General features: G+C 37.3%; 1 protein-coding gene across 3 annotated transcripts in view; it reads right to left on the bottom strand.

The window, feature by feature from the left end:
• rorc (RAR-related orphan receptor C) overlaps nt 1-15023 on the bottom strand; it is a 42540-nt gene that overhangs the window by 10125 nt on the left and 17392 nt on the right. For all 3 annotated transcript variants that reach the window (XM_022196013.2, XM_022196012.2, XM_051956322.1), the window contains one exon: nt 633-718. In XM_022196013.2, the coding sequence (XP_022051705.1) occupies nt 633-718 (86 nt within the window). The remainder of the gene's footprint in view (nt 1-632; nt 719-15023) is intronic.

The following is a 15023-nucleotide window of genomic DNA, read 5'->3' as shown; positions in this document are numbered from 1 at the left end:
AACTTCACTTTTTACTCTCTACTCTGCTCATTAGCTGTAGAAAGATGTTTCACCATGCTGGATGTGTCTTCCAGCAACTCCTCAGTTCTCTGTTTTTTTAGTCATGCTGCTTTTATTTTATTGATCCAGTAGAATTGTTTTTCCTCTCAGTCTCTCTGTGGAAACACTGCCTGCAGTTCAACTGAAAAATCTCAACATTTTCTCATGTGACTGTTGGTTGCAGCTGAGTGAATCATGGCTTATCAGTTTTTATTTATTTTTTGTTTTATGCAGATTCCGGTGTTTGTTTTTTTGTATTTTTTCAGTGAGACATAGAGAATAAATATCACAAATTTAAACTAAGATTTGTTAAATTTTCCGCATTGAGCCACATGCAGCACATGATACATTCATGTGCTGTGGGAAAGCGGAAAGTCTTGCAGTCTTTAGGGTTTCTGGTTGACAAATGGGGTAATTTGGGGGTTTTAGAGTTCAGGAGATTAAACAAGCAAGACAAAATGGATTTTTTTAACTCACCTTTAGGCCCATCCAACAACTTTTTTTGCTAATTCCAGCCTTTATGCAGTGCCAAGCTAAAAGCAGTGTCATGTTTGTTTGTTTGTGAGTGTGTTTGTTTGTTTGCTGTGTCTCACCTTGCAGCCCTCACAGGTGATGACTCCATAGTGGACTCCAGAGGACTTATCACCGCAGATCTTACAGGGGATAACTTCAATCTGGGCTGCAGGAACACACGGGGACAAGAAGACACATTAACATTTTCAAATGCAGAGCTTTTCTTTTCTCTGTTTTCCACACAAACAGACGCACAACAGCAGAGCCCAACGTCAACGTGGAAGGCATAAGGTACGTTTACAATTATCAGAGAATGCGGTGATATTGGGTTTTTGTGTATTTTAACTGCTCTTCATGCAGCAGCTGAATAATCAGACCAGATGCAGATGAATTACATGCATATATTGTAGAAATAATATCACACACATGCTCATAAACACACATAATTGCAATAAAATGACATGAGTCCATGATTAATATCAAAGAAAATCTATGTAAAAAGATAAAACGTATATATATGAATTTATAGCAAACAGCTTATGTGGGGGCCAATGATTATTTTTATTGTTGTCTATTTAATTTGGTTTATAAAAAGTCAGAAAATTATAAAAAATGTTGATTAGTGTTCTTCAAAGATGGCGAATGCCTTGCGTTGTCCAAAGATATTCAGTTTACTGTCATAAAGGAAGAAAAAAATGAGAAATATTCACATTTAAGAAGCCACAATCAAAGAAATTAGACCGTTTGAATTAAAAAATTACTCAGACCAACTGGCGAAAAAACTGAATGCATCAAATAATCACTGCACCTCCAGCAGCAATAAAATGTTATTATAATAGTTGCATTTTTGTATTTTCTGATTTTGGGGCCTTCTGTTGCTTCTGCTCTCTGAAGATAATCCACAAATAAACGCACACTACACACTGTGCATGTCAATAATTCACTTAAACATGCAGTAAACAGCCGCCAAGCTACTGGAAAATACAGTTTTCTTCAAACCAAGCACCATGTAAGGACAATATTACAAGAAAAATAAAGCTTTTATTGCTAGATTTTAGGTTTCAACTACGCAAACTGATTAACTGATTAGTTGTTTGGTTTATAAAACGCTAGAAGAGTGAAGACAAGAGAAGACAAGAGGTGAAAATACAGTTTTCTTGCATCGTATCAGAATAAAATCACCAAAAAAATAGAGCCTTTACTGATAGATTTTAGGCTTCATCTACTCAAACCTACTAATCGATTCGTTGTTTGTTCTATAAAATGTCAGAAAATGGTGAAAAATATTGGTGGAACTCGGGACGTTTTGTCGACAAAAACATCAAGTTTGCTGTCATAAAAAAGGAAAAAATTGAAATATTCACATTTAAGAAGTTGCATTTAGAGACTTTTTTCATTAAAAAATTACTTAAATCGATTAATCGACCACATATATAATCTGTAAATCATTGCAAATGTGATACGAGTTAGTCTGTTTGATGCTGCATAAGTCAAACATGCCAACTGGTGTCATATTTTTGTGGCATTCTGCACATTTTCATGATTCCCACAGTGAGTCTTCTGCTGTACTTTCCCCCCTCAGACATCCGTCAGTTGCCGTGTGACCAGGCCAAACCAAAGGTATTTTCCTGCTGCCTTAATAACAATCAAGAAAAGCGACATCAAATGCTATAGAAGACTTCTGAGGACATGGAATATTTTCAGATGGAGAAAGGCGGTGAGTGTTAAGGTGTCAACCTCAGAGTCCTTTCAAGTGGTTGCCTGGCTTCTCTTTCGCTCTGACTGTCCCTCTTTCATGTCTCTTCTGTCTTTGTGAATCCTTCTCTGTCTCGCTCATAAAGGACATCGCTGCCAGTAATGCTCTCTCTTCTCCTCCATCACTGCCAGTAACGGCCATCCCCCTCTCACCTTCCCCCACCGTCCCCCTGAACTCTAAAGACTCTCACACATCTGCATTTTTTGTCGCCATTTGATTCACAAAAGCACCAAAAAAACTGTCATCTGAAGACCTGTCTGGGAAAAACAAGCCGATGCGGGGCTTCAAACTCACACCTGACACATGTTCATGTTTGTTTTGCAGCACCCAGGAAGCACGAATGGCACCAAGCGAGCCATTCTGTCATCTAGTCCCGTCTTCCTTCCACAAACGCACCGACTGCCGTTCTGCAAGCCGACGGTGCGTTCGAGTACAGTAGTATTTCCGTGCATAACTGTGTCAGATTGTCTGTCAAAGTGTGTGTTAGTGTGTCAGCGTGTGCCACAGGGATCACTTGAAGGCTTTTCTGAGGACGACCTGAGGTGAAATAAATACACAAGCGTGAAAAATGAACCACACAGCTGATAAAATCACAGCTGATGTTAATGGCGGCGACTGATTAACCTCAAGATTGACCGTGATAAGGATTTAGAAGATCTCACCAGTGCAGATAGCGACACTGGAAGTCGCACTTGGAGGATTTCTTAGACTTGTTATCAGTGTGAAGTTTGCTGCTTTTTTTTCCCCGTCACTAACCTGCAAGAGATGTCTCCTCTTGCAGCCTGATTTAAAGTTTCTCAGATGCACTGAGAGTATTTTAATTATATTTAAAGTAGTGTAATCTAATGTTCAACTGTATTTAAAGACATGTAGAGTTTGTTGAGGTGCCGTCTCTGCATGTGCACAGAAAAATGTGTGCTTAACGGGTGAGAAACACTTTTTAAAAAAAAGGAAGATTTGGTTGAAATTTCACCACTGATACTGAAATGTGACATTTGCTGCATGCAGATTAGGCGGTTTTTCCATAACTAGCCTACAAGAAAACTCTATCTTCCTGCAGAATTTAAGGTCTCATGAGTTTATTTTAACTTTATTTAAAGACATATAGAGTTTGTTGACCTGCATGCTGCACATATGCACAGCAAAAAGAATGCAGAAGGGAAGAAAAACACTTTATAAAGGGAAGATGTGGTTCATATTTCACCACTGATACTGAAATGTGATGTTTGCTGCATGCAGATGAGGTATTTTTCCATAACTAACCTGCAAGAAAAGTCTGTCTTCCTGCAGAATTTAAGGCCTCATCAGTTTATTTGCACTATATTTAAAGACAAATAGAGTTTGTTGACCTGCATTTTGCACATATATGCACAGCAAAAAGAAAGAAGAAAGGAAGAAAAGACTTAAAAAGGAAGATTTGGTTGATATTTCATCGCTGATACTGCAGTGTAAAGTTTGCTGCATGCAGATTAGGTGTTTTTCCAGAACTAACCTGCAAGAAAGTCTGCAGAATTTAAGACCTCCTGATTTTATTTTTACTTTATTTAAAAGACCCACAGTTTGTTGACCTGCAGACTCCACATATGCACAGAAAAATGAGCTAGAAACACTCCAAAAAGGAAGATTTGGTTTATGTTTCATCACTGACATTGCTGTGTGAAGTTTGCTGCTTTTATGACAGAACTAACCTGCAAGAAAAGTCTGTCCTGCTGCAGGATTTAAGGTCTCATGAGTTTATTTTAACTTTATTTAAAGACAAATAGAGTTTCTTGACCTGCTGGTTCCACATGTGCACAACAAAATGAGCAAACAACACTAAAAAAAAAAAGATTTTGTGACAAAAGGAAATGAGTTTTACATAAATACTTTAGCTACATTAGATGATGTCAACTTTGTCTTGCACCTTGACCATTAAAAGCTCAGAATGACGAGTGTGAAGCCAGATCTGAAAAGACAATTTCGATTCCGTCACCTGTGTTGCACCACATTAGAAAGCTTTTTTAAAATCTGCTTTAAATCTGACACAGATGCACTTCCTTATAAAATCACCTCAATCATTCTTGAGTGATTAACTCTTTCCAAACAGAGAAAATATTGCACTTTTCCAAAAGGAAATTGAACAATTTCTTGCAATATTAGCTATTTTCCCCCCAACGTTGTGCAGCTATACACGGCAGCAGTATTGTAGCCCTTTAAGCTGCAGTCAATTCCAGCCGTTTTCAGTACAAAAAATCGCTAATATTCTATTTGTAAATAAAAATATGACGAGAAATACAGGGAATATTGGACGGGCATCGCGAGGTGCATTTCCTCGAAAACGACTTATTCGTGGATTTTATACCGACTTCAGGACATGTTTTGGACAAAATATGTTACTGGCTTGTGTCGTCTGGATGTCCAAGGTTGGATTATGGCCGTTTTTTGTGGAATATTTTCATCTGTGTGTAATAATGAACCCGGAAATGTGAGTCGCGCTGTGTCACAAACCGCCGTGTATAGAGAACGGATGGATGGATATTCGTTGTTTGTCGGACAAATGTGTTTTTCTCACCCGCTGTGGTAATCGCATCTGAAAGTGGTTTATACCGGCAGATTCATGAGAATCTAAGCTTTCCATCGGTGTATAGTGTTTGTATAATCACGTTTGCAGTTTCAGACATTTAGCAAATTGCTTATGCAGATCTCAAAGTGTACCGCGGGCGGGACACTGAAGCGTAACGGGTTAAAATGTAGTTTTGAGCTGATTTAGATGTGTTTATAGATGCTTTATGGCTGTATGTGCAACATTAAACAAGAGTGTAAATAAGAAGGACGAAAAATATGTCTCCCTGCTTTGGTATTTTTCTATTATTTTAGCCCCAAAAACAGCAGTATTTGTATTTGTTAACTACAATATGCAAACCTAAGCAGCTGCAGTTTTTGGCCAAAAGGTCAAATCTATTGTAACGTACTGTGAAAAATAAAACATGCTGGTGCAACAGACTTAAAAGTTCTGTTCTCCAGACGAAAAAAATCACAGAAAAAACCTGCCGCCACCTCTGCATCGCCACAAGATTTCACATCACAGATGTGAAATCACAGTTTGAAAACTTCAGAAGCATTGCAAGACTTTGGAAAACATTACAAGACTACAAATACTAATACTGCCAAAACTACTGAAATAAGACGCCTTACAAAGACTGGGTTCAGAGGAAACATAACCTCACATCTCACAGAATTACAGCAGTTTCCTATTCATCACAGAATTCAGTTCGAGATTCATCTCTGAACTTTTGACACCTGATTGCGCACCTCGGCCCCTCAGATCTGGAAACTAGAGGCTGTTCAACATCCCACAGTCCAGACTTTCACTATTTGTTCCAACCAAAGTGTGAGAACAGCTTTAAAAACACCATTATTTAATAAGATAAGCTTTACTGATCCCTCACTGTTGAAATTTAAGTGTTACAGCAGCTAATTACAGATAATAATTACAAAAATCACAATGAGGGTAAAAATAAAGATATAATTCAGATTCAGAAAATAACAAGGGCCTAATAGAAGATACCTGACAATTTACTGCTCTTTTTAAGCTTGCATCTATACTTTCTGTCTTCTTTTAAGGTTTTATCTAATATTTTGTCCATTTTAATGTTCTTGTAACTCCGGTTTTTAAACACGACACAGAAATAAAGTTTCTCATTATTAACTATGTGCAAACACCTCACAATAACTTGACAAACAATATTCATAGAAAATCTTTTCCATATTACCGTGATTCTGCTGGCTTTTCGTGATGTTTTTATTGTTTGTTTTTTATTATTTATGTGGATGGATGTACACTATATCTGTGTGTGTGTTTGTGTAACTGCAAATGCATTGTTTTTTAGAGACGACGCGGGAAATTTAGTTGACAATAAAGCAAATTTATTATGCTCTTTTCTATTCTATTCTGAAAACAACATCAGCTGTTGCTAATATTGTGCAGCACTGCAGGTAAACTATTGTGAGCATGCAAATTTTCAGATGTAAAAACACCACAGCTCCTTTATTTCTTCCTTTAGAGGCTTTTTCTGATACTTTAGAACAAGTAATTGGGGCTAGTAAGTTAATAAAGCGTAGAAAATGCATAGACACTGAAGTTTATACTGGTTTACTCTATTTGTTGGGAGTCAAAATAAACATTTCTGGTGTTTTTTATGCAGGTTTTTAGAGATAAAAACATCAGCTTTATTTCTTCCATTAGTGTCATTTTTTGAATCATTACAACAGGTTACCAGTTTATAAAATGCAGAAATACTTCAATTTATACTGGTATACTCTAGTTTTAATAGCTTCAATAAACATTTCTGGTGTTTCCATGCAGGTTTTTAGAGATAAAAACACTCCATTGGCTTTATTTCTTTCATTAGCGTCTTCTTCTAGAACTGCAGAACGGGTGACAGTTCACAAAATGCATAGACACTGAAGTTTATACCGGTTTACTCTGGTTTTAACAGCTGAAATAATCATTTCTGGTGTTTCTATGCAGGTTTTTAGAGACAAAACATTAAACTGCCTTCATTTATTACATTAGAGTCTTTTTCTCAACAGGTGACACTTAACAAAATGCAGCAATACTGAAGTTTTTACTGGTTTACTTTGGTTTTAAACTTCAGCATGAAGGTGTGACTTCCCTGCAGATACACACTGCTTTGCAGTGTGTGTCTTTTAAAAGTTTGTGCCAGCGTGCAGGACCGGCAAAGAGAGAGAACATCAGTGGTCTCAGCTTTTTTTCTTTTTCTTTTTTGCTATTTCAGTTCTGATTGTCAACCTCAAACAACAGGAAATCCACCGTGACCCACAACCTTTCACTGTTCACGCATGCAATCGCACACACACACACACACACACACACACACACACACACACACACACACACACACACACACACACACACACACACACACACACACAAATCACACACTTCACCCCTCCAACGACTTTCCACCCGGCAAATCTGATAACTCTCAGACCAACTCAGCGGCGCAAATTGAACTATTTTGCACCGCTACCAAGCAGAAAATCCTCCAAGAGTCTGACAGATAAACTGAGGAATCGTCTGCAAACAGCAGCAGTCACCAGGCTTTTTTTTTTTTATCTCGAGGCGTTATCTGCAGCCGCAGGCCTGCAGCGATCAAACCCTGCATCTCCTGCTGTGTGCATGCATGTTCTCAGAGATAAAACTCCAAACCGCCTTTATTCCTCCATTACAGGCTTTTTCAGTAACAGCAGAAGAGGTGATTGAGTCTTGGAGGTTAACAAAGTGTAGGAAATGACTGAAAACTAATACAGATTTTTGCCATTTTCTCCTTAGATATTGTCTGTTTATGTGCACAATGCTAACTAATAACCCATAAAAAGAGGATTTATTTTACTTTCTGGCGTCCACACAACATAACTTACTCTCATTCTACTCTCGTAGAAATGACAAAATCTGAACTAGTAACACACATCTTCGTCAGCATCCGGCCAGCAATTCTCTCTAAATTCTTGCAACGGAATGCAGGAAAGTACTGATTCATTTTCGCAGCGCCGCAAATACTTTCGGTTTTAAAACTCACTCACTTATCCTGAACAGGGCTGCAACTAATGATTGTTTTTATAGGTGACTACTCTTTGGAAGGCTTTATTGATTAACTAATTTGTTGTCTAGTCAATAAAATGTGAGAAAATGGTGACAAATGTCGATCAGTGATGACGACAAACGTCTTATTTTATCTAAAACTCGAAAATATTCCGTTTACTGTCAGAAAGGAGGAAAGAAACCAGGAAATATCCCCATTTAAGAAGCTAAAATCAGAGAATTTACAGTGTTTTTCTTTAAAAAATTATTCAAAACCGATTATTCAGTTATCAAAACAGCTGAGACTAATATAACAGTTGACAACTGTTTAATTACAGGCCAATATCTTGAAAAAGCAGTTTTTCAACAGCTAAACAATTACCTAATAAAAAGTAACAGCTTCAGTGTTTTTCAGTCAGGTTTTCGACAGCACCACAGCACTGAGACGGCTCTTATTAAGGTAATTAATGGCATCCGCTTAAATACAGACAGCGGCAGGATGTCGGTCCTAGTCCTGCTGGATCTGAGTCCTGCGTTTGACACAGTTGACCACAATATACTACTTAACCGACTGGAGAACTGGGTGGGACTATCCAGCACAGTACTCAACTGGTTCAAATCTTACCTAAAGAATAGGAATTACTTTGTGTCTATATGTAACTTCACGTCTGAGCAGACAGTAATTACATGTGGAGTTCCCCAAGGTTCCATTCTGGGGCCTCTTCTGTTTAACATCTATATGTTCCCACTGGCTCAGATTATTAAAAACAATAATGTAAGTTACCATAGCTATGCAGATGACACGCAGATCTACATTACAATGTCCCCAGATGACCATGGCCCTATACAGCTGCTGGGAAAGTGTATTGAACAGATAAATGAGTGGCTGTGTCAGAACTTTCTTCAGTTAAATAAAGACAAAGCTGAGGTAATGGTTTTTTGAGCCAAGGAAGGGCGATTAAAAGTGAGCCTAGAGCTTCAGTCTCTACAGTTAAAAACTGCAGACCAGGCCAGAAATCTGGGTGTGGTGATGGACTCAGAACTCAGTTTTGGAAAACGCATTAAAGCAGTTACAAAGTCGGCTTACAATCACTTAAAAAATATCTCAAGAATTAAAGGGCTGATGTCTCAGCAGGACCTGGAAAAGCTAGTCCATGCATTTATTTTCAGTCAGCTTGATTACTGTAACAGTATCTTTACAGGTCTACCTAAAAAAACACTCAAACAACTGCAGCAGATTCAAAACTCTGCTGCTCGAGTCCTCACTAAGACCAAGAAAAGGATCATATCACTCCAGTTTTAAAGTCCTTACACTGGCCTCCTGTCACTCAGAGGGTAGATTTAAAGTCCAGCTGCTGATCTACAAAGCTTTAAATGGTCTAGGACCAAAATACATCAGAGACCTCCTGACTCAGTATGAACCACCCAGACCACTCAGGTCATCTGGATCAGATCTTCTAGTAGTTCCTAGAGTAAAAACCAAACACGGAGAAGCTGCATTCAGCTTCTATGCCCCATATGGAACAAACTCCCAGAAAACTGTAGATCAGCTGAAACTCTCAGCACATTTAAATCCATTCTGAAGACGTACCTGTTCTCAGCTGCTTTTGATTAAATTATTTTAAGTTATTTTAAATCTTATTTTATGACACTTATTTTAAACAGCCCTTGTTTTCTGACTTCTGTTTTTGATTGTTTTACTTTTCTGACCTTTTTTTTAATGATTTCATAAATGTTTTATTTTGTTTTTCTTTTAATAATAATTGTCATCTTCTGTCTCAGTGTCTTTGTAAAGCACTTTGAATCGCCTCCTTGTTGAAATGTGCTATATAAATAAATTTGCCTTGCCTTGCCTTGGATAATTATTAAATAACTATTGCAGCTTAGTATTTGAAAATCTTCAAAATGCCATATATAGACCAAAATGTTTTGGAAGTTTTACGCGTTTTCCACCAGCGAGAGATTCTCCCACATCATCGCAAAATCACGAAACTCTGTTTGCCCTTCGTTGCCATTTTGTCACACGACATGATGACATTTTTCTTTAAAGTTTAGTTTGTAAAAAGCAGAATTTTAGCTTCACCACATTAAGCGTGTTTCCATTCCATATTTCTTTGCACATTTTTGAAGCATCAGTGAAGAAAACGTTGACGGAAAAAGCAAAGCTACTAAAAAACATCCCCAATTTCACTCAATTGTGGAGCTGCTAAAAACAAATTAGCATTAATTTAGTTGTCAAATATAAGATGTAACAGTAAATATTGTATCGATTAATCAGTTAGAGTGAAAATTAATGAAAAAACTGTCCAAATTTAGTGATTGCAGCTTCTTAAATGTGAATATTTTCTCGTTTCCTTCCTCCTCTGTGATGGCAAATTGAACATCTTTGGACAAAAGGAGACATTTGTCATCTTCTGAAAACACTACTCAACATTTCTCACCATTTTCTGACATTTTAAAGACCAAAAAACTCATCAATTATTCCAGAAAATAATATAGCTGAAAATGGAGACATATTGATGTGCAAAAGTGAAAGTTTAGTACGAAGTTTTCATCCAGTGGAGCTAATAAAACAGTGCTTACCCCATCTTTAATCTGAATATGTGGGTGTTTTTGCTGTTATTACAACTTTACTGTAGCTGAAATATGATAAAAAATAGAAATGTGTTCATTAGTTATTGCCAATTACTTTGATATTCCAGCGTGAGTCGTTTTTTAAAGAGAAAAAAAGTCTGAATTCTCTGATCGCAGCTTCTTAAATGTGAATATTTTCTGGTTTCTTTCCTCCTTAATAACAGCAAATTGAATATCTTTGGGTTGTGGACAAAATAAGGCATTTGTCATCATCACTCGCTGGCATTTTTCACTATTTTCTAACATATACGTAAAAAATATCGGCCAGTATATTGGTATCGGAATTTCTGGTTCCTTAAAATCGAGAGTATCGGTCAGTTTCTACTTTGAAAATCACAACTTTAAATACAAAAATCTGACAATGCCATGGCTGAATGTTGAATTATTAGAGGTTTACTTGCTCACAATGTATAAATAAGCTCAGCAATAGAACTGCAAAAATCAACTGATTAATTGTAAATTGATTAAATTCTCTGATTTCAGCTTCTTAAATGTGATTATTTTCTGTTTCTTTGCTCCTCTATGACAGTAAACTGAACATATATAACATTTTTCACTATTTTCTAGCATATATGTAAACAATATCGGCCAATATATCGATATAAGTATTTATGATTCCCTAAAATCAGCCGCAAAAATCCCGTATCAGTCCGTTTCCACTTTAAATGTGAATATTTTCTGGTTTCTTTCCTCGCCTACGACAGTAAACGGAATATCGTCGGGTTGTAGAAGTAACGAGGCGTTGCTCGTCATCACTCGTCGACATTTTATCACCATTTTCTGACCAAACAGATGGATCCACGATGGAAATAATCTTCATTCGCAGCCCAGTTTCTAAAGCATCTTTAAAACACTCTCAGCTTTTTATGTTTCCGCTGCGCTGCGCTGGCTCTGTACAGTCTGAAACCAACCACACAGAGCGGCAGCTGCATATTTACACCCAAATGAGATCATTTAGTACATTTAATTGAGACGGTTTGTTGAAAATGCATCTGTGGCTGTTTTATTCTACTACGTGTTGTTAAGTGATGAGTACAGCAGACGTACAGTGATGGAAATATTCTGATTTGTCGGAGAAAATAAAAGAGTCCCACCACCCACGCTTCCTCACGCAGGTTTACCGAGACGCCGCGGCACAGAACTCACATCTATCGATTATTTTCCTTCATCTCAGTTATAAATAAAGCTTCCATTTATATCACACGATTACGAAATCAGCCTGACGTCTTTCCACGGGACGTTTTGATTCTTAAACCTTATGAACGCTATGACGTCTACGCATCGATCTTTTACAGTTTTGTGAACTTACAGTTAAATTAATCAACTTACAAATTACACTGAGTTATCTAAATTAGCTTTTCTTCGATAATCTAAAGACATTTTTGAGTTTTAATCATCTGAAATTGTCTAGATGTGTGAAGATAATAAGAAATCCTGACCTCAAGGAGAAAAATATGCAGCTATTCAGCCAATTTCTGTTCTTGAATGAAATTTTAAATCAACTAAAGCAGAAATTTGAGTTTAAATTACACAAAATGTTACGTTAATGCATTATGACGCCGATTTAAAGCATCAGAATGAAGCTTGCAAGTTTATCTAAATCAGTAAATTTGACTTTTTATGTTTATTGCAATGATGCATTTAAAGAAACAGTGGAAACAGGTTTGTTTATTTACTTTTTCATGGCGTGAACAGTAAATCACACCAAAAAAGCCAAAAAACAGATCACATTGTGGTGAAAGAGGGAAGCCAAATGGTGTAAAATGCAAAAACAATGAAGAAATTATAGGAAACAAGAAAAAAAATTAGGGGTTTATCTCTTTTTTTAGTAATTTTTAACATTCTTTTGCCAACAACTTTATCTAAATGAGGCCAAATGGTGCAAAATGCAAATTCATTAGAGAAATTATAGAAAGAAAGACAAAAATTAGGGTTTTAGCTCAATTTTCCAGTCATTTGTAAGATTTTTTTTGCGCGACACTATTGTGTGTGTGTGTGTTTGTGCATCTGGACCACACACACACACACACACACACACACACACACACACACACACACACACACACACACACACACACACACACACACACTCTGCATCAAAACTCCTCGTCAGCAGTCTATTGTTCTTTACACTGTAAACGGACAAAAAAACCTCAACTTTCCTCTGACGGAAGCTAAACTTTGGTACAGACGCAAGCAAGAGAGCCAAACAACAAAAAGTGCGTGTGTGTTTGTATACACACACACACACACACACACACACACACCTAAACACACACACACACATGCAATAATGTGTTTTCTTACCGTTAATAAGAAAACACATTATTACCCAGGAGAGAACGATTACGCACAATGTAGGATGGTTTTGTTTTCTGTAACGTCAGTGCAAAATATTTAAATGTCTACATAACTTCTAACTTTATATTTCTAGCTCATTATTATTAATTCTGTATTTTTAATTTAAGTGATAATCATGCCTGATTCATACTAATTATGCTCAATAATTTCAAATACAGATGTTACTTTATGAAATATTTCCACACTAAGTTTTCTATTGTATCAAAACTAGTGTAAAAAAGCACACTGTGATTGATTTATTACAAAATAAATAATAATAATGCACGCATTTTATCTGTATTTGAAAATGTAATAAATACAATTAGCGTGTATTTTACAAAGCAGCTTGCAAGATCTACAAACGCTGATTGAAACGTGCCTTTCAGAGGGAATTTTCTTCGTCATTTAGGGCTGAAAATAATCAGAATTCAAAAATAGACGAAGCAAACGTTGTACTAAGCGGAAGAATTTCCCTTGAATATTTCGTAAAAACAGTTCCGGTTAATTATATTTCAGGCCTACACGTGTGAAGCGTCTTTTCAAATTCAAACTGCGACACTAAATGTGAGAAACTTCACGAGTTTGGCGATTATTCGACGACAACAAAAGAGGGAAAAAACTGCAGACGGGACTGAAAAAGAGAAATTATCAAAGGCGACGTGAGCAAACAATTAGCATCGGATTCACCAGACGTGACTTTGAAGTCTAAGCTGAAGGTGTTTGGAGGAGATGTTCTGACAGCAGCTATGAATCAGCTCCACTGCTGCAGCTCCTTCACCATATTTCGGTGGCAGGGGGGGAATGTGTCACCTGCGATTTTTGATCTTGGCTTTGATGTGAAGCCAACTGCTCACTGCTGCTGCTGCTGCTGCTGCTGCTCTGGAAGTGCTGTGCAGGTTTTTCTGCACCCGGAGGAACAAGGAAATCCTTTCTGATAAAGAAACTGCAGCAGGAATCCCCCCCAAAACCAAAATGCGTGTCAAATTCAGATGGAATCGAAGCTTCTTGTGCTCGTAACAGCACGCAAAGAGATAATTTGCTGTTTTTCCGGCTGCGGTGAAGACACAAAAAGTTACATTTTCATCAATTACAGTTGGGTTTCCTCCCGTCGCTGCATCCACAGCTGCAGGGCGACGTTACGCTGCATCTCGCCGCCATCTAAAGAAGCAGCTGTGGATGTTCGCATGCCGCAACGGCACGTCAGCTACTCGCATGCTGCTTCTTCCCACAATCCATGTGGTATGAACTATTGGAAGTTATTGGTGTTTAAAAAGCAAATTTAATGCATTTTCTGCAGCTCATGCATAATGAGTCAGTCCTGTCAAACTGATGCACTGCGGTCGAGAAGCATCCTGCTTTCAGGTGGTTGGCATTTAGTGGAAGCAAATGCCAAAAAAAATGCAAAATGTCACATTATAAACTGGTTTCTTGGGTCTTAAATCATGTGTAAGCTGTTAATTATTAAGGAAAGAAACTGTGCAGCTTGACATGTTAAATTAGTTTTTAAAAATATACTAAAGTTCAACAGTTTGGCCATGAAAACTCACAGTTTTATTTATGTGCTGGCACAATTGCACAACGCTTTTCTAATCATCAATTCGCCTTTCAACACGATTAGCGAACACAGTGGTGCTACGATGAACAAGCTGAGGCAGAATTATAATGAATGCACCTGATTATCGCTTTCTGGCAAACAGACGTGTGTGTTTGTGGAAGCATTTAGACAGGAAAATGAAAATTTCAAGGTCCAGCAGCTGTGCCAAACTCATCTGAGTCCACATTCAGCCCGGTTTCACCTCAAGTGGGCCAGACCAGTAAAACCAGAGCATGATAACATAAAAATAACGACAAATTGTGCCTTTGTTTTAGTGCAAAAGAGTCCATTCTGAATATATTCGCATTTAAGGAACTATCTTTTTGTAAAACATTATGAAGAAACTGAAATTTCTTGAGAAAAATACGTTCAATTTCAACCACATTATGCCTTAGTTTATCATTTAGACATTACTATTTTCAATATTATACACTACTGTTGAAAAGTTTGGGGTCACCCAGACAATTCTGTGTTTCTCATAAAAAACTCACACTTTTATCCATGTGCTAACATAATTCTACAAGGGTTTTCTAATCATCAGTGAGCCTTTCAACACCATTAGC

This window comes from Acanthochromis polyacanthus, chromosome 12, assembly GCF_021347895.1.
Source record: "Acanthochromis polyacanthus isolate Apoly-LR-REF ecotype Palm Island chromosome 12, KAUST_Apoly_ChrSc, whole genome shotgun sequence".
Lineage (NCBI taxonomy): Eukaryota > Metazoa > Chordata > Actinopteri > Pomacentridae > Acanthochromis > Acanthochromis polyacanthus.
The sequence above is the reverse complement of the archived record's forward strand: the minus strand, read 5'-3'. Positions and strand labels throughout refer to the sequence as shown.